Raw genomic sequence first — 21,695 nt, 5'->3', positions numbered from 1 at the left:
CACCCTTCTTGACCAGGATGTTGGCAGATGAATCCTCTGTCCCGTGATTGTAGTTCTCAAAGTCCCTGAACCATATCATTTTCCTTACAGCCTTGCCCCCCTAGTCAAAATTATATATATTCAGATACTAGGCATTAGTCTACACCCCGATGGCCAACCAAGTGGACAATAAACGCAGTGGGAAACCGAAAACAAATTTAAGCCTTATTTCTCCTGGAATAATTTCAAATAATTTCAAAAGATTGCAAAATATCCAGAGACTGTTGTTTCACATAATTTTGCAAATGTGAATCAAACATCTAAAAGTCTGAGTTGGGAACAAAAACAACTTGCAAGTTCCTTTGAAAATAACACTATAGATATCAGCAAATTAATAATGCCATTCACGTATACATAAGATCACATCTATTATCCTTAATAGCGAGGCTACATGGATAAAGTATGAAGTATACACATCGTATGTTATGACAGACAGCAGATTAACCTAAACAGCAGCATGGAATTGATAACAAGTGTCACTTTCAGCTTGACAGTGGTGTAAAAATCTACACCGAAACATTGCTCTATCCAGAACAAAAGATTTTTTTCCCATAAAGTTGTATGCATCGTAACCGACTCACCAGAATGCCAAGCAAACGTACAAATACCAGTAGGCTGTTATGCTCCCATACTCCTCAAAAGATAACACAAAGCTTTATTAACGTATTTAACTTTTTAAGATGTAAATAAACAGTGTAAATAATTAGATAACACCAATCACTCCCACACAGACTAGGCCCAAGGGCAGTTAACTGTGTTAGTGCAATCAGAAATACCTCTCTCCTGTCCTTATATGAAAAGAAAACAAACAAATCGGGTACACGTATGTAATAAATGATTCTACAGAATGACATCACAGATGAGTAAAGTACAACAAATTAAAACATCAAAGTATGTTCTCCTGAATGGAATAAGGTTTGGAGAAGAAATTCAAAAGACATTTTTTAATCCTTGACATATTTTTGTCTTCTTAAGATAGTCTCCAGACTACGTTCTGATCAATCATTGGTGAAGATATATCTAACAGTAAGACTTGATGTTCACTACACACTTTCAACCGTCTCCTTTTGTACTGTTGTGTGTTGGCTAATGCCAAACTCAGCAATATTGCAGCTACACCACAGCAGCCATTACTGAGTTTTAAGAACACAATTCAGTGATTAACATCATGAGCATCAATCTACATATTTCCGATCAATTATATGCATCAACCATGTTATGTCCAAGACCCTGATAATGTGAAACAAGAAGGTCTTTACATATGGCCTAACCAACGAAAAAAATGGGGTTGTCCCATACAAGCACAGGTTGTTGAATACCAAACCTGGTTGAAACCAGTAACACTTTTCCCTTAGGGAAACACTATCATGCAAGTGTGGCAGTAACAGGCAAAGAATCAAAGCTGGGGCAAATCAGTAGCTGATCCTGAAATACTAAGGGCCTTAACTCTACATAATGTCTCAAAGTCCTTGGACTGTATTTGATCACAAAGATGGAAGAACATCATTTACCTGATACAGATAGAAGTAATTCTGCGGGTCGCGGGTGAGATGCAGTCGCTGAAGTGTGTCGTCCGATGCGCCTGTAAGGAGCTGGTAGAAGACGTGGAAGTTGCGCTCTCCTGATGCCTGGTGGATGACTCGTGACTTCTCCAGCAGGTAGTTCAGGATGTGACCTCCAACTGGTGCACCCTGGGTAAATGTGGTGAAAAATACTTTGAGGATGTAAACTGCCATGAAGAATTGCCTTTAATATCTGTTGCATTGACTGTTTATTGTTTATTAATTTTTAAATGATTCAATCAGCATTATTCTAGCTATATGACCTTAATCTGTAATCAATCGAGTCTTGATCATTATGTGCATCGATCTACTCAATTGGGATACGACATGTTTCAACCAAGTCAGCAAGCCTAATACCCCGATCTGATTAGATGCCTCTAACAATCAAAACGGGTAGCTAAAGACCAATTTTAACCAAGATCTTCACAGGATGACGGGTTGACAGAGCTAAAATGGACTTATAAACTGGTGGAAAGTGTTCTTTAACTTTCTATTGCCTTGATTGGAATAAAATTGAAGTTAATTTTTATGGAAAAATACTGAATAGAGTTTTTTCATCTAAATGTTGAATTGACAGGTCGTTACCTTGTAGTCAAACTGTATATCCATATACTTCCCAAAACGACTGGAGTTGTCGTTTCTGTTAGTTTTCGCATTTCCAAAGGCCTGAAATAATATAGATTATACATGAATACCATGACCATGAAAAAAATCTAAATATAGGCAAAATATAGAAAATAAACTATTATCATTATTTACTGGGAAGAAAAGGGATTCAAACCCATAATCCCAGATGTCTGGTGGACCAAAGGGAAACAACTCTGTACAGCAAGTCATAGATCCATAGACAACAGGGCCCACTTTATCAATGACTGAGTGAATGAGTTTAGTTTCATACTGCTTTCAGCAAACATTCCAGCTATATGGTGGCGGTCTGGAAATATGCGAGTCTGGACCGGAAAATCAAGTGATCAACAGCATGAGCGTCGATCTGTGCAACTGGGAACCAATGACATACGTCAGCCAAGTCAGCGAGCCTGACGACCCGATTCCGCATAGTCGGCTTTCATGGCAAGCATGGGTTGCTGAAGGCCTTCCTGGGTACGGAAGGTTACTAGAGGGTTCATTAAATCACTTTTGGGGTTAGTGTAAGGATGCACTGACTGTGGATTAGGACAACTGAATTCTCAAGGATTGGGAAAGAGATCTGTGACAATGGGCCATTTTCAGGATTATTTTCTGAATTTAGAATGGGCCACTGCTCTTGTATCAATAGTAAATCTCAAAATTTTAACGGCCATTTTTCATTCTAATGCACAAAATGGCCCATGGCCCCTGCCTTTCCCAATCCCTGAATTCTGCAACCAGATATGAAATAATTTCAACTAAGAAAGTTATTAGGTCGCTACTATTCAAATCCTTGATATTACCAAACAATAAAGTGTGGAATGATATGAGTTCAGGTGAGATGAGTTTTTAGCCATTAGGAACCTATTTATGACTGGCAATAACCACTACACTGTGGTATTTCATCACATGGGCTGGATTAGCATCTGAGATGCCATGTCACAGTGATTCACTAATCAGAAGTACTTTCCTTAAAGGAGGATGGTAGAAAATTGGAATATCTCACTAGGTAAAAGACAAAGTGAGCAGAAACATGTACTACAATTTTTTTATGCAAACATATTACTGTTCACATTTCAATTGCGAAAACAGTTCCCGCTATCTCAGCTTCAGCCAAAATTTCTGATATTCTGATATTCACATTTGTGACGTCATATTCAACTTAGTTCTTAATGTCCCCATTAATGCAGAGTGCCAGGCAGGGACCAACAAGTTTCATATTTTAATGTCTTTTGAAATGATGTGGCCAGCAGTCAAACTCATGACCTTTCGCTCTCCAGGCGAATGCTCTAACCGCTACACCATGGAGGGGGAACTTAAACTAATGGTCATAAGGTCCCAGTACTGCCAAAAGACACAACAGCACCACAGACTAATGAATCTGGACCGAAGAACAGAAATCCTGACATGGCACAGGTACAGAAATGTGTACAGCAAACTGCATCTCACATGTCCTCTAATCCACTTCATTTCAACATAGTAGCAGCAGATCATGGTGAAGCCAAGGGTCAAAATTCTTTACAGCATATGACAGCACCTCAGACCTTCTGGTCAGCTAAGACAAGTGCTGTGGAATACTGAAGCAAGAGGTGGTCGCACACACACTGATAACTGACCACCAAGTGTCACTGTACCTCAAGGATGGGGTTAGACTGGAGGAGTCTGTCTTTCACTCTCTCCACCTCATTGGAATGTGTGCTACTGGCTGCGATGTACTGTAAGATTTTCTTGGATGCCTCTGTCTTGCCCGCCCCGGACTCCCCTGAAATGAGTACACATTGGTCCACAGACTCCCCCCGCATTGAGCGGTATGCTGCATCCGCGATGGCATAGCTGAAACAAAGAGGATCATCCACAGAATCGGAACGAAATTTTTGGTTGTTTGTTTGTCTATTGTTTAACACTGCACACAGCAGCAATCCCACCAATTGACAGTAGTCTATGAATAATTGATCAGACAATCTGGACCATACAATGCAGTGATTGATTTAATAAGCACAGATCTACACAAATGGGATGTGCTGGGGACCGATTCTAACCCAGATCTTCATAGATCACTAGATACATTGAAAGATCACTAGATACACTGATTATAGGAATCACGATGATAACCACTGAAAGGGCTGATGGTGTTCACCAGACCAAACATTCAAAGCTGTAATGATTTCAACAGCTGAGTACATCACACTGAAAAGTATTACTAGGGACTGACTCAATCACACTCAAATTTATCTGCAGTGATTTAAAATCGCATCCACTGCTCAACTGTATGATTAGAAATAATAAAGTGTTTAAATCTATTTTACTGAGAAAGCTTTTTTGTTGCTTTGTTCTGTTAAAGATATTCCATTGCTTTCTACGTAGTTTTAATCTTCAGAGCTTAACTTCCAGTATCAAACTTCGGACATTGTTACACAGTGCTGTACGAAATGAGCTGCACTGCCAGGATTATGGAAAACTCTGAACCTTGCAGTATTGTGTTGTTTAAGCACTGTGTGACATTGTTCAGAGTTCGCACTTTGGATGTAGTATTCTGCGGCAACACGCTTCCCAAAATGGGTCTGCCAACAGAACCATCTCATTTGATATTGAATTTTTACATTTTTAAAGACTACAAATGAAAAAGAAGAAACAACTGAAATTGTTGACCTAGATGACAATCAGAAAAAAGACACCAATGGTGATGTTAGTAGATCTACAGAGTTTTAATTCACTGCAATTCATGACTGCTTGACTTGAAGTTGATAATGACTATGTCCTATTTGTCATTTGTTCCTTTTCTTCGGAACGATCACGAACAGCTAAATCTCATAAGATTTGAAAAATCTAATGTTTTTGGTCCCATGTGAGATTTTATCTCATATCTTTTCTGAACCAGTTTCACCCCTGTATTACATAATAAACCCTACATTTCTCTTATAATATTCACTACATCTGAAATGGTGTCCATAGAGACTTGTAAAGTTCAGGACAAACTAGATGTTTGTCCAAAATGGAGCAATGGCCTTGAACCACAAAGTACACCAAGCCCAAAGACACTGGAATTCTATGTCTGTGCTAAATATACTATTCTTTTGCAGTTGTTTTTATTCCTCACTGAAATAAACCTGTTGATAAGTCGTCTGTTTAACTGAAGCACCCTGCAAATCATCCTTGCCAATTCAGAATAACAGCAGCTGCTAAGAAACTGTTATATCTTATAAACCCAGGATTTACCTCGGGCCCTGTATACGCACATTCATAATTTTTATAGGTCCTTGACTAAAAAATGGGGGGTCAAGACACTTAAATATTATTGCTATTGTGTATCATGATCATCACATTGTTAAGTAATTAAACTGCAAATGACGCCATATTCCAGCTAGTAGCTAACTCAGTGATACCTGATCGAAATTGTCACAAAATATATTTGGACTCCTTTTGTGTCAGTATTGAGGTGTTAATAAATTTTGTTGTGTAAACTTTCAATTTTCATGTGCATAGGATGCAGAAATTTTTGTCCCATAAATCCCTGCTATTAACTAATTCTAAATTCTATGTCTTTTCAATATTTTTGACAGGTTTCATATCAGATTCTCTCTTGTTTACACTTCTCTCTGCATATGGGGCATGAGGATTCACGAAGCAAGATAAAGCACTGATCATTTCCTTGTTTGATATCAGAAAAAAGTTAATTTGATTGAGACATGTTGACAGAGATTGATAAAGTTGGTTGGTTTGTTGTCCAATGCTGCACGCAGCAATATTCCAGCTATATGACAGCCGTCTGTAAACAACTGAGTCTGGACCAGACAATCCAGTGATCAAGATTATGAACATCAATCTATACAGCTGGGATACGATAACACAAGTCAAACAGTCAAACAGTCTGACTCTCCAATTCAGTTAGCTGCCTCTTTCAACAAACATGGGTAACTGGAGACAAATTCTAACCCATATCTTCATGGGTGAGACTGACAAAGAGACTAAAATGACCACAAGCACCAATCTGATCATCAGAGACCTGGAATCAATTCCCAGCATCGTCAAAATGTGTGAAGCCCATCCCAAGTTCTGAGATGGAGCAAAACCACTCATTCGCTCTTTCACCATATGACCTTTCTGGGGCGTAATGGTAAGTTAATGACAAGGATGTAGTGACTAAATGAGTTTGTTTTTACGCAATATTTCAGTTACAATCCAGTGATCAACAGCATGGGTATCCATCTGCGCAATTGGGAACTGATGATATGTGCCAACCTGCAAACCCAATCCGACAATTACGACAAGAAGAGTCGCCTTTCATGGCAAGTGTGGGTTGCTGAAGGCCTTTTCTACCCCTGACCTTCGCAGGTTGGCAAGAATTTAGTCTACTGGCTCGATGATGTAATACTTAATTAATTCATTAAACAAAAATCTGTCATGTAATAAGAAGTCATTATTTCCATGTGTGCAAGAGCTAGAGACTGTTATTTTAACAACTGATTATGGTTCGATGAGAGTGATCAGGTCATCTGTTGGAATCAGAAGCCTTTTGAAAATCTGAAGAAACTTAATTTACGGACTAATTAATGGACTTATGGCAATGATGTAACCTGATAATCAAGGAAATTCACATGACAAGTTCACTCACATGTGTGGTGGTAGTTCGTAAAAGTTGACGTTGCGGTAGGTGTGGATAAAGTCATCGTTGTAGATGTCCAGTTGATGATATGGGTTGACGGACACCAACACAGGCCCAATATATGTCTGCAAGAAATCAAACACAATCACATAAAAACATACTTGTCTTTTCAGTGAGTGAGTGAGTGAGTGAGTGAGTTGGGTTTTACAAAACCTGTATATATTCCAGCAATATCATGGCTGTGGACTACAGGAATGGGCTTCACATAATGAACACAGGTTGGAAATCAAAACCCGGTTTTCAGGGTTAAGAGCGACTGATTCAACGATAGGGTTACCCATTATTTTGTCTCTCACAATCAGAACAGTCAAAAACTGTATGCCTGTTCATTACAAAGCAATATTTTTCCATTTTTTCACCATATCAAGATTAGGATCTTTTTTTTCTATCATGGAATTAAATAAATTTCCTATTGTTGGCAAATTTCAATACACGAAACTGTTAGCAGATTAATAGGAGAAGATAAGTGATATTTAAGGTTTACCAGAAAAAGAAATCAGAAACTTTTTCAAATTCAATTTTACACAATTTAGCATTTATTTATATTATTTTCATAAGCTTATAGTAAAATAGTAACTTTTCAGAAGTGAAACTGAGACTGGCGACAATTTTATATATCATAGATAATTGTATTCAACACACCCATACATTTGTTTGGAATAAGTGTAGGCAGATGTGCGCCCAAGGCAGCATGTTAGTATCATGTAAAATCAATGTGAACATTTCATTACATAAACAAGGATTAACCCATTAAGATCAGGGATAGAATTTGTCTTCAGTAAACCATTCATAAGATACGTCTAACAGGCTCAGGTGGTCAGACTTGCTCACTTGGTTGATGCAAAGCATTGTTTCAAATTTGCATAGATCAATGCTCATGATGTTGCTTTTTGCACAAAACATGGTTTTAAGGAAAATAATATGGTTCAGAGACTGTGAGACAAACTGACTGCCACCATATAACTGGAGTACTGCTAAGTGCAAAATTAACTAAACAGCCAATAAGCAAACAAGGGGCAATAGCGGTCCTCACTTGTGGTTACACTTGTACCAAATAGTGACAGTGTTTTTGAGAGTAGGGTACTGAACATTTAACAATCAACTCATAACTTATTATGACCATTATAATGTTCTTTTATTCAGTACTGACACTACTCTTTTGTAAGTAATCTGTTTGACTGGCATTTTAAAAGTTGAGGAATGATTAGTTAGGATTAGTTGAGGATAATTATAACACTACTGATAACAACTTCTGTAATAAACAAAGAATAAAGTAGTGGCGTATTATACTTATATTTGAGAAACTAATCAACAAGAAATGACTGACTTTGGAACTATTTCCTGAAACTGATATTACATCAAACAAATAAACTGGATAACTTTTATTGGATTCCCCGCATCCAACTCTCCATAATCTGAATCTAGACTTGACCTCCACTGCAGCCATGCCTAGATCATACAACACATATCAGACATTGCCAGGAACCTTCTCCTATACAATGTAAACTTAACCTACATATCTAAAATAGCTCATACCGTCTTATCAGGGCTTCATTAATCCAAACTGAATCTTGTATCTCAGTGTGCGGGAGAAGGGATATGTTTATATGATATTTATATCTTCAGGTTGCAAAGTGTGAGACAACCTTGCTTTGGTGCAGGTGTTGAAGAAGCACTGACATAACAAGGTCAAGGTCAGGTGTGTGAATCAGTATCTGTCGTCATGGTTACTTGTATTATCAAGATCAAGGGAGACTTTTCTAAACAACAATTTTTAATGACAGTAATATTTCTTGCTAAGGTCAAAAAAAGATTTCAGGTTGAACTAATAATTATTCTAGCCTTCTCTGTTTCAACCCATTGACCTGAGCTTCTGAGCAAAAATTACAGCTGTGAAAAATCTCACAGAGAAGCCACTCTAGTGTTATCATTTTCCAAACTGGATTCCACATCAGAGATGAGGTGAGGTAAATTATATTCAAGATTTTGGCACAAAATGTATATACTCGAGTGAGTGAGTGAGTGAGTGAGTGAGTGAGTGAGTGAGATTAGATGAGCTAAATTACATTCAAAATTCTGGCACAAAATGTATTTTCGAGTGAGTGAGTGAGTTTAGTTTTAGCAATATTCCAGCAATATCACCATCATAGTAGGGAATACCAAAAATGGGCTTCACATGTTATACCCATTTGGGGAATCGAACCTGGGTCTTCAGCATGACGCTTTAACCATTATACTGTCCCACCATCCATCAAGGTAAAGCAAAGTATGTACCCATGTTTGATGCTGGTTAAATCATACAGGCATGAAATAGAAGTGCTATGGTTATGTAGAGGATTCAGGTTTGATACTTGCATTTTGGCCCTCACATTTGCAGTATTTCAGCAAATGGTTTTGGCCTTGTAACATTGTGATAACATTGCAACAGTTGCTAAAAATTATTTTCAAATACGTTGCATGTACATTTACTTTCATTCGTCGGACATATGATAGATGGGGATTCAGACACATTTACCTGTGTTACATATAACTTCAAGCCTCTTTTGTGGTGACTTCAACTTCTCAGTGAAACACATCCCACCTACTTATGAGTGAAATTGTGTGTGAGTGAGTGAGAGTGAGTGAGTGAGTGAGTGAGTGTGAGTGAGTGAGTGAGTGAGTGAGTGAGTGAGTGAGTGAGTGAGGAGAGAAGGAGATGGATGAGCAGGAAGTTTTATGCTGCTTGTATAGTCAGTCGCCTTGTGCCACACTTGGCAATATTCCAAACACATAATCGCGCCCTACAAAAACCTAAGTCATGACCAGACATACCAGGAAATGGTATTGTGGTCAATGATGAGTGTCAGGCAGACAGCTGAGTCTGATCACCCAAGTCGTTGCCACATAAGACCAACATAGAAAACCTAGAACTAATTCTGACCCTGAATCCCCACCAGGTCATGACAGCCTGTAAACAATGGAGTCTAGGGTCATACAGACTGGTCAACTAGTCTTACATATAGACCCTGAGATAAACCTATACAAGATAGCACAGAAAGTCTAGAAAATGTGGCAAGTCTAGATCACCACAGTTTAAAGTCCCTGCTCTTAACCTCATATTTTATGATTATAATTTAATAACCATTTTTTCTCCTGGAAAATACAATAATCTCAAAACAAGATGTTAGTCTTGGGATCATTGTAGCTGGGCCAATGTGTTGGGCAACTCCCAGATATGAGTTGAGATATATGGTGGCGGTCTGTAAATAATTGAGTCGTGGCAGACAATCCAGAATCCAGTGGTCAATAGCATGAGCATCAATCCACACAGTCTGGACACAGTGACATGTCAACTACCATTAGTCACCTCTTACAACAAGTATGGGTTGCTGAAGACCAATTCTACCCCGGATCTTCAAGGATCTTACACATAGATGGTTATCATTGTCCATTCTTTTATGAGTGAATATATTTGAAATTCATCTCTGTATTTACCATATTTCTGCCCAAAAGTTTATGTTAATCTTAAAGATATCACAGCAGTAGGGTCTCTCAAGTTAAATAATGACAATGTATTTACATTAATCTTATTTAGTAATAACAAGCCCACATTTCAGTGATTTTACACAAAATTTCTACTATTATCTTTTCTAAAAATGAAATGGTGCAAAACTTACACCTGAGAAATCATTGGCACAGAATTACATAACAAGCCCGTGTCACTCTAGCTGTGAAGTGAACTTGTTTTTTCTTGACTAATATTTGACATTCCCGGGGGTCTTAACAGGGTTACACAATCTCCTCACATAATCATGTTACTTACGTAGATAAGATTTCCCTGGAATCGTTTCTTCAGATTTTCATTGAAGGCATCAGAATTGGTAAAATCTTCTAGGAGCACAAAGTCTTGAACACCAACCCTGTCCCTTTTGTGTAACTCGTTCTCCATGGTTGTCTTACGACAGTCGCTACGATCTTGCACCTGGCGACCTTGCGATGAGTTGACGCATCAGACAGACCTGATGTCGAGAGACAGCACCGTCTACCGTAATCGCTGCACGCCCAGTTCCACAGTGGAGTGTCCAATCAACTGATCATGTCTGGTTGTTTGAACACCTCTGCTAAGCTGCCTGTGCAAACAGAAGACAAGGGTCGGATTGAGGATCACAAGCAACATTCTACGAGGGGGGTGGTGTCCAGACACAACAGATAATGGGTTGTAAATTTCATCAGAGAAGTAACTAGGAAAAAGACTAAAAAATAAAACAGGATATTAACACTTATCTGTTTAAAAATAGAAAACAATTAAAAAAAACATAACAAAGTATCTTAGCATTTCAACCAGTGTGGCAATGTGTTTTCCTTTTCATTCTTAAATAGCATAAACTAAAAAATCAAAAGTTAAAATAGAGTCCTACAGGACTTATAAAACATAGTTATATAGAGTACATCTGGGAGTTCAAGGTCACAGATGCCTCCAGAATGTCATCGTCCCTTAAATAGAGGACACTGTTCAAACAAGGAAGATGAAAACTTAATCATTAGTTAGATTTACCAAGCTTACAACATCGATATCTCAAATGATGTGGCTAATCATGTCCCTGTGATAATATATTTTAATTTCACAAAGGAAAAAGTGATTTAAGATTGTTTTTGAAAGATATAAAAGGTATGAAAAATAAGGATATATTCCAGGATAAACAACCTCTTAATCATGTATTACAGCTGACTGGGTTGTTTTAAGCAGAATCTTACACTTCTGTTCGGAATCAAAACTGACTCTGAAATGTCCATCCTGATGTAATGAAGACGTTCTTTGAGCTCTTAATCTCTGTCCTTGTTCAACCTCATTAAATAACATTTAACACTGTATGCAATTATAAGAATCATGAACGGTCCAGTGAAAGCATTGGTGGCATATTGGGTATTATTTTAGAGGTTTCAGAAATCTACACTGTTTATTTTAACATCACAATCACAACTAGCTCATGACTTAAACAAGAAGATGTGAAACAACGGTGTACATTATAATGTCAATGATGAAGTGTAGGTTTGGTGATGGTGAATTACTGCCAGAAGTTACATCTGACTTTCACACACTCTGTCAGAAATTACACCTTTTTAAGAGTGTCAGCTTGGACAGGAAAAGTTCTGGGAACAGTTTTAAGAAGCAGGTTTTAACAACCCTTCACAACATTTCTTGCTGACTTTGTAAATATCTTGGCTGAAATGAGTAAAGATTTTGACATGTTTGACATTACCACAAGAGGATCCTAAGTGACAGACATAACCATCCCACCTTCAGTAGACAGACGACATCTACAGACGGCTCACTGAGGCTTATGCAAGTAGGGTACACAACTGAACTATCTATGCATTTGAGTTGAGTGTGATGTACAAGTGAACTAAAACGTGAGTGAGTGAGTGAGTGAGTGAGTGAGTGAGTGAGTGAGGAATGCACAATGAACCAATGTAGCTACCAAATACCTCCCCTATGACAGAATGTCTAAGTGAGTATGGTTTTACATCACTTTTAGCAATGTTCAAGCAATATCACAAGAGGGACACCAGAAATGGGCTTCACACATAGTACCCATGAGGGATATCGAACTCAGATCTTCAAACATTCAGATGAGTGAACATGTTAACAACTAGCTACCCAATGAAGGTTGATATCAGTAAATTGAGTGAGTGAGTCCCAAGCAATTCACACTGGACCAATGTAGCTACCAGTAACTACCCAATGAAAATATCGTTATTAATTACTTTTGATATTTTCAAAGAACAATATATCCATGGATTGCCAATAATTTAACAACTTTGGCTATCCAAAAACCTTTGATATTTTCAAGGAATCATCCACAGAATACCAATAATTTTACACCTCTGGCTACACAAAACCGATCCTTACAATTTCTTCATCAGAATTTTAAGTAAAGCTTGAATGATTGATGGACAATTTGAATGAAAGCCACTGTAACTCAGAGCGACTTGAGTTTCTTCACTCCCTAACAGCTGGACATGGCAACAATTGAATGTCTGACAACATTAAAGATGAATATACACCATGTTGATCAATTGTAAGATATATACATTACAATGCATTTCTACACTCCATCAACATGGCACCTATTGCAAATGTCAAAATCCGACTTGGTCTGAGGGGTAGCCAAGTGATTAAAGTGTTTGCCTATCACTAAGCCCTGGGTTCAATGACTGAAGCCCAACTAAATTCACTCACTGAGACCAAAGTTTTCAACTGATAAAAAAGACAATCTACTGCAAACACCAAAATAAGCTAATTTGGTCAAACATAAACATGATCGAATACCTTCTGTATTGTCACAAGTCAGATGTGTATGTATATATGGGCTTGACAATTTTCACTGAGCTTCAATAGACCTTTGTAGTTGTTATAGAGAGCAGTAGGCACCTGGATAAATAGCAAGTGGAGTTAGATATATGCCTAGCTACATTGAGTCCCCTTGTCCCAGTACAAGCCTCCTCTCCAGCACTCCACCTGAGCACAATGTACATGACAAGTGTGTTTGAACAACCTACAGTCACAGTGGTCTCAAAGGTTGGGTATCAACAGAGTGGATATCACTTGCTTTCACCAGTTTGTTACAGGTGTGCAAATGTCTCATTTGAAAGCTGTGATTTCTGTATTATGAATAGAGTATGGAAGAATTTTTTCTCATTTTGATTTTCATTGCTTTGAATGTATGTCAAATTCAGAGTTTCAGCTTGGTGTAAATAAACTGAATGGTAGATTTTCAACCAAAATGTCAGAATTTAAAGACGAAAAACAGTAGTCATAGGTTAGTGACTGCAAGTTGTTTTAAGCTAATCTTGAGCCTTGATGAGGTGATTGAGTAACTTAGATGTCATCACCATCACCATCATCATCATCATCATCATCATCATCATCATCATCCATGGACAACTGTTAAACCATTCCAGCCTGTGCCATAATCTAACTACCAGCAGTTTGGTCTACTAGGGATGCATTGTCCTTCGACCGACACACAACTGTGCACTTGTTATCACCATCCTGCCATAGTAACAGCAGCGGCATCACTATTCTGCCACAGTAACAGCAGCGGCATCACCATTCTGCCACAGTAACAGCAGCGGCATCACCATCCTGCCACAGTAACAGCAGCGGCATCACCATCCTGCCACAGTAACAGCAGCGGCATCACTATCCTGCCACAGTAACAGCAGCGGCATCACTATCCTGCCACAGTAACAGCAGCGGCATCACTATCCTGCCACAGTAACAGCAGCGGCATCACTATTCTGCTGCAGCCCATTTCTGGTGTCCCTGCCATGATATTGCAGGAATATTGCTAAGGGCTTGTGCAAAATTAAAATTCACATACTCATTCACAGACACAGTTGTCCAGTGGAATAACTATAAGCCTGTGATCTGACAAATGCAACAAGCAACAATGTTCAATTAACAAACTTTGCCTGTGTAAACCTACACTTTGATGATTTGTAAACTTTATCACCCTGTATGACATACTGCTTGAGGCACTTTAACCACAAAAACAAAAAAATACTACAAATGACAAATAAAAAACAAAAACACCCAAGTCAACGGTAATCACATAACTGATAAAACCAAGGCAGGAGTATTTCAAGACAACCCATGTCAGCTGGCTGAGTCAGGGAGTGCAAAATTCCATGATTTACACCAACACTGATAAGGAAGCATGGTTCAAAAACAGGTTCTCCACATAGTAAAGATGTATGAATACTTTCTTTGATCTAACCTTTGATTGTAAATCATGTCCACAGAAGTAGGTATTGAGCAGCTGTAGGTATAGAAGTTGTTGAGGCGTCACGGCAACATGCACAGGGCTAGAGGCTAACAGACTGGCCGTCTAGTCTCTGATCACATACTGAATAAAACATTTGCCCTCATTTCATTCTTGTCTGTTATGTTCTCAGAATTAGCACCCAATAACTCAGTCCTTCTTGCATTCTCATCTCAAGGTCTCAATAATCTTCCCCTACTCAGCTCAGGCAGCCTATGCAGTCTATGCTCATCAAATTCTCACCTATTACAGTCTATGTTCATCAAATTCTCATCTCTTACAGTCTATGCTCATCAAATTCTCATCTCTTACAGTCCATGCTCATCAAATTGTCATCTCTTTCAGCCTATGCTCATCGAATTCTCATCTCTTAGTCTATGCTCATCAAATTCTCATGTCTTACAGTCTATGCTCATCAAATTGCCATCTCTTACAGTCTATGTTCATCAAATTCTCATCTCTTACAGCCTATGCTCATCAAATTCTCATCTCTTACAGTCTATGCTCATCAAATTCTCATCTCTTACAGTCTATGCTCATCAAATTCTCATCTCTTACAGCCTATGCTCATCAAATTCTCATCACTTACAGTCTATGCTCATCAAATTCTCATCTCTTACAGGCTATGTTCATCAAATTCTCATCTCTTACAGCCTGTGCTCATCAAATTCTCATCTCTTACAGCCTATGCTCATCAAATCGTCATCTCTTAGTCTATGCTTATCAAATTCTCATCTCTTACAGGCTATGCTCATCAAATTCTCATCTCTTACAGTCTATGCTCATCAAATTCTCATCTCTTACAGCCTATGCTCATCAAATTCTCATGTCTTACAGTCTATGTTCATCAAATTCTCATCTCTTACAGTCTATGTTCATCAAATTCTCATCTCTTACAGGCAATGCTCATCAAATTCTCATGTCTTACAGTCTATGTTCATCAAATTGTCATCTCTTACAGTCTATGTTCATCAAATTCTCATCTCTTACAGCCTATGCTCATCAAATTCTCATCTCTTACAGTCTATGCTCATCAAATTCTCATCTCTTACAGTCTATGCTCATCAAATTCTCATCTCTTACAGCCTATGCTCATCAAATTCTCATCTCTTACAGTCTATGCTCATCAAATTCTCATCTCTTACAGCCTATGCTCATCAAATTCTCATCTCTTACAGCCTATGCTCATCAAATTCTAGTATCTTACAGTCTATGCTCATCAAATTCTCATCTCTTACAGCCTATGCTCATCAAATTCTCATCTCTTACAGCCTATGCTCATCAAATTCTCATCTCTTACAGCCTATGCTCATCAAATACTAGTATCTTACAGTCTATGCTCATCAAATTCTCATCTCTTACAGTCTATGCTCATCAAATTCTCATCTCTTACAGCCTATGCTCATCAAATTCTTCTCTCTTACAGTCTATGTTCATCAAATTCTCATCTCTTACAGCCTATGCTCATCAAATTCTCATCTCTTACAGCCTATGCTCATCAAATTGTCATCTCTTACAGCCTATCCTCATCAAATCCTTCTCTCTTACAGCCTATGCTCATCAAATTCTCATCTCTTACAGCCTATGCTCATCAAATTGTCATCTCTTACAGCCTATGCTCATCAAATTCTCATCTCTTACAGTCTATGCTCATCAAATTCTCATCTCTTACAGCCTATGCTCATCAAATTCTTCTCTCTTACAGTCTATGTTCATCAAATTCTCATCTCTTACAGCCTATGCTCATCAAATTCTCATCTCTTACAGCCTATGCTCATCAAATTCTCATCTCTTACAGCCTATGCTCATCAAATTCCCATCTCTTACAGCCTATGCTCATCAAATCCTTCTCTCTTACAGCCTATGCTCATCAAATTCTCATCTCTTACAGCCTATGCTCATCAAATTCTCATCTCTTACAGCCTATGCTCATCAAATCCTTCTCTCTTACAGCCTATCCTCATTAAATTGTCATCTCTTACAGCCTATGCTCATCAAATTCTTCTCTCTTACAGCCTATGCTCATTAAATTGTCATCTCTTACAGCCTATGCTCATCAAATCCTTCTCTCTTACAGTCTATGCTCATCAAATCCTTCTCTCTTACAGTCTATGCTCATTAAATTGTCATCTCTTACAGCCTATGCTCATCAAATTCTCATCTCTTACAGCCTATCCTCATTAAATTGTCATCTCTTACAGCCTATCCTCATCAAATCCTTCTCTCTTACAGCCTATGCTCATCAAATTCTCATCTCTTACAGCCTATGCTCATCAAATTGTCATCTCTTACAGCCTATCCTCATTAAATTGTCATCTCTTACAGCCTATGCTCATTAAATTGTCATCTCTTACAGCCAATGCTCATCAAATTCTCATCTCTTACAGCCTATGCTCATCAAATTGTCATCTCTTACAGCCTATGCTCATCAAATCCTTCTCTCTTACAGCCTATGCTCATCAAATTCTCATCTCTTACAGCCTATGCTCATCAAATTCTCATCTCTTACAGCCTATGCTCATCAAATCCTTCTCTCTTACAGCCTATCCTCATTAAATTGTCATCTCTTACAGCCTATGCTCATCAAATTGTCATCTCTTACAGGCTATCCTCATTAAATTCTCATCCCTTGCAGCATGTACTCATCCAATTCTTCTCTCTTACAGCCTATGCTCATTAAATTGTCATCTCTTACAGCCTATGCTCATCAAATCCTTCTCTCTTACAGCCTATGCTCATTAAATTGTCATCTCTTACAGCCTATGCTCATCAAATTCTTCTCTCTTACAGCCTATGCTCATTAAATTCTCATCTCTTACAGCCTATGCTCATCAAATCCTTCTCTCTTACAGCCTATGCTCATTAAATTGTCATCTCTTACAGCCTATGCTCATCAAATTGTCATCTCTTACAGCCTATGCTCATCAAATTGTCATCTCTTACAGCCTATCCTCATTAAATTCTCATCCCTTGAAGCATGTACTCATCCAATTCTTACAGCCTATTTCATCTCACCGGTCACCAAAATTTTTCCAATTTTCAGCAGCCTGTATATTCATACATTCCCTGCTCTTGCAGCCTACCCTCATCCAGCCTTTCATAACCTTGAGATGAACACACACCTTAAATAACTGAGGCGGTTCACTCACAATTCAGTCCTTAGATTTACAAATCTGGGGACAGCCTTTTTCTACCATTTCTTACTGAGATCATTAAGTAGTTTCCAACCTACCTTTCCCTGTCCATGAAATTGAGCATCTGAGGAAGCAGACTCGAAATCCCAAATGAACTTAACAATCCATAACTTGTGGATACTGTAGTGACGGTGACCATCAAACAGGTACAAGACAGTCACCTCTGACACAACATGGGGTCAGTGGTGAGCTGGCTGGTCAGTACCTAAGGCCAGAGGGGTCAGTGTTGTCCTGCCCTCACATGTAACACTTCTGACCTCGTCCCTCAGTGATGAAGTGTGTCATTCCAGCACCATCATTGTCCAGGAGCCTTTGATATAGTGGCCACACTTCCGACCACTCACATGTAACCCACACCCATCAATCATTGTAGTCTGAGGTATGGTATAACTGTCATATTGTCATACTCTACTCTCCTGTAGTATGTATGTTAGGCTGACACAATACAAGCACCTCCATACATTCACTGATGTGTATTTGTCAGAATTAGAGGTGTTTCGTTGTCATAATTAACTGACTTACTGACAAGAGTTTGGATTGATGCTGCTTTTAGCTATATTCCAGCAACATCATGGCAGGGAACACCAGAAATGCGCTTAACACATTGTAATCATGTAGGGATTTGAACCTGTGTCTTCAGTGTGACAAGCCAACGTTTCAACCACAAGGCTCCCACGTTCAGTCAGCCCTTTTCATTATTAAAGATTCTTAGGAAAAGCCAGAACTCTCAATCATTTGAATGAAATTTTCATCATAATTATTCCACACCACTGAGTGGCTTAGGAACAAATTCCAAACACAAGCATTACACTATCTGGTACCTGGTCTCATACGTACCAAGGATCAGTCTTGTATCACATGTAGTATACAGTACAGTACACAGTACAGTGCACTTGAAATACTCATGTAAACGAGCAGGAGCAGCTAGGAACTTGAAAACTCCTCGTGATAAGCATACAATAACTCGTTGTGGACTCTAGAAGGACTTGTGTTGTCAGTGTGAGAAATATCCACTTACAACATTCAACAGCAACACTCTACAACAACAGCAGCAACAGCAACATTTAACAACGGCAACAACAAGATAGTAGACATAAATCTACACTGGATGCTGGGTTTGTCTGCACTAAATTTTCAGCCTGTTAAGTGTCAGAATCTTTTAGTATGTACTTGAAGTCGAACCCAGCAAACAAAGTTCCATTTAGGATCTTAAAATTTCCTGTTGTTAGCTACATACATATTTACCCTTGTCTCCTGACTAAGATTTGTTAGTTACTGGTTTGACAGTGTATTCCCTCCAACAATGACAATGACATGTTTGCATCATACCGAAGTGAAATCGGATGTTGTGGAACTGGTTTTCCCTAGAAAAAGGTTTTTAGCAGTGATACTATTTCTGCTATTGAATATTTGTTCACAAGTTATCATACACAATGGCTATTGGTAAGCTTTCCTTGGGAATTCAGAAGAGCCTTACTCTTTTGGGTCAGGTCTTTTGGGCAATTTCACACAAATGAGCAGACATTTTGAAAAATATTCCTGCTTAAACTGTTTCAGGTGATGAATACATGACACCTTTTACAGTTCATTTTTGTTCTTCATACAATGTTTCAGACTTAATCGGATGCCTGAATTAGCTCTGAAACACTGTAAAAAGAGTAAAACTGAAGTTGCTATCCATAGAACATGTCATGTACTCATGTTCATCCAACATAAATGTCTTTCAAACACTTCGTTTCAGGGGCCATTGCTATTTTCTGTTTGATTGGCATTTTAGAAGTTGATAACAAATTCCATCGTTGTTGCTGCTGCTGTTAATCCCCTTCATGCCGCATGTTATCCTTGTTAGGCATACAGAAGTCGTTTCTGTGCTGGATCATGTCACTCTTGCTTAACAATTGTACAAGAATCTGTGCTAAAATGTTGCATCATAATACAATAAAAAAGGTGTTATCCATAAAGTACCATTCTCCTTGACATGACATTTGTATTGATTTGTGTACTGCCCAACATATGCAGTTTTCACTACACTTTCTGTGATGCCTGTATTTGACCAGGAAATGAAAAGCACAAAATCGAAATGGACACATTTGGTAAATACAAACATAAATACATATATACTGTCATACTACAGCTTTTAAAAAAAAGTAGCAAGCAAGCAAGTCAGTATAATTAGGTTGTTTGTATACTTTGCATACTTTTCACAATTTTTCTTTTGCAGTTTAAACTGAGCTCGTTAACAAAGTCAGAATAAAACTATCTTCCTGTAAACTGTTGCATCTGGATAAGAAAGTTCAGCTCCCTGGCATTTTAGAAGTTGATGGAAATAAAGAAGTTGTTATCCATAAAGTATTATACATTTCCCTTCCCTCATACAAAACATGTGATTAGCATAATCTCATCCGATACTGATCTGCAGCTGAGTATTTCATGGACTTTGTGTTCCATTTGTTTTGTAAGTGACGAACGAATCACGTATCAGGAAGATGCGAGGATCAATTAGTGAAACAGAAACAGTCTCACATAAAGTCCCACAACATTTGTATAAATTTACATGTCCACATGTAGTCTGACTAATAGCACATGTTGACATCAACAACAAACTGATAATTGATTTCAGCCATTAGATTCACCATGTCTCCCCAGAAAGCATGGTGTTTCAATATTCCCTGGGCACTGTCCACATTAATACTGACCACAAAGGGATGGGTCCACAGTGGGGCAGGGTGTTCAATAATGGAAGCCCTGCAGATGTAATCCATAAAAACAAGTCATGCATTCAAGGTCACGGTTTACAAATACATAAGCTTGTTTCTTCTGACTCACCAAGACCTGGGGTTTACACGTAAATCTAATGCATCATGTGATCTGTTTGACATGCCCCCAGAAATAAAATCAGACTTCAGAAAATCATGCTTGTCTTAAGAGGTCTAACGGGACCAGGTCTTTAAGATCATTCCGTGATATTAGACACCTGTCACTCTACCCCAATATGTAGACTGATGTTCATGCTGTTGATCACTGTATTGTCTGGTTCAGACTTGATTGTTTACAGACCACTGCCATATACATGTAGCTGGAGTACTGCTGATGGTTTGGGGCACACTTAATGAATGATTCATATGTTAGGATGGTTCCATATTATTCTGATGTGACTACTGCCTGGACGTGTAACAGACGCAAGTGTCAAGAGACTCATGACATCTGGCCATTGTTCTGGCCTGCGTTGTTGAATTGGTTATTTAAAACAGCCTTGCCGGGTGATGGCTAATAGTTTCATTAAAAGTAAATAATGTTGCATATTAAAATACTTGTTATTTGTTGGCATGGTCTCTTTACCCTTTATTATATATACCCATGAAAAGCACTGAACAGGAAGCCAGTTTTGTTGCACTAAGCGATACAAATGTATTGATTGGTACAGACAGTCATTTTGAATCCAAGGAACAAAACCTGTTTCATTTACAATTAAAGAAACACTCTTTTACTTAGCAAAACAAATAATTATACAGGCAGTACTAAATCATTTCAAAATGATTTTCAAAATTCTTTTCAGTTTGTATGTTTGATCAGTAGAACTCCTTTGAGACATATAAGCTGAACTAATTGTCTAAGATAGAACAGATACACAGACAAACAGCAGGAACAATTGGGGACAAATTCATTGTTCTCTTACCACACACTTGCTTCTTGGCAATAATTCAGTACAGTTCATATTTGGAAAAGGTTGTAGTCTATCATCATGACTCAAAATAATCAATGTGACTCACAAACTAATTAGATTAGCATCATGATGTCTCATTTT

General features: G+C 38.2%; 1 protein-coding gene across 1 annotated transcript in view; it reads right to left on the bottom strand.

Annotated features, from left to right (window-relative positions):
- The window catches only part of LOC137255689 (unconventional myosin-Ic-like), a 114,420-nt gene that overhangs the window by 43,287 nt on the left and 49,438 nt on the right, over positions 1-21,695 (bottom strand). Inside the window, exons 2-6 of the mRNA XM_067793181.1 lie at positions 10,694-11,000; positions 6,841-6,956; positions 3,863-4,061; positions 2,187-2,267; positions 1,551-1,730 (exon numbers count right to left, since the gene is read on the bottom strand). Coding sequence (XP_067649282.1) covers positions 1,551-1,730; positions 2,187-2,267; positions 3,863-4,061; positions 6,841-6,956; positions 10,694-10,819 — 702 coding nt within the window. The 5' untranslated portion in view covers positions 10,820-11,000. The remainder of the gene's footprint in view (positions 1-1,550; positions 1,731-2,186; positions 2,268-3,862; positions 4,062-6,840; positions 6,957-10,693; positions 11,001-21,695) is intronic.

This window comes from Haliotis asinina, chromosome 1 (genome assembly GCF_037392515.1).
Source record: "Haliotis asinina isolate JCU_RB_2024 chromosome 1, JCU_Hal_asi_v2, whole genome shotgun sequence".
Taxonomy (NCBI): Eukaryota; Metazoa; Mollusca; class Gastropoda; order Lepetellida; family Haliotidae; genus Haliotis; species Haliotis asinina.
The sequence above is the reverse complement of the archived record's forward strand: the minus strand, read 5'-3'. Positions and strand labels throughout refer to the sequence as shown.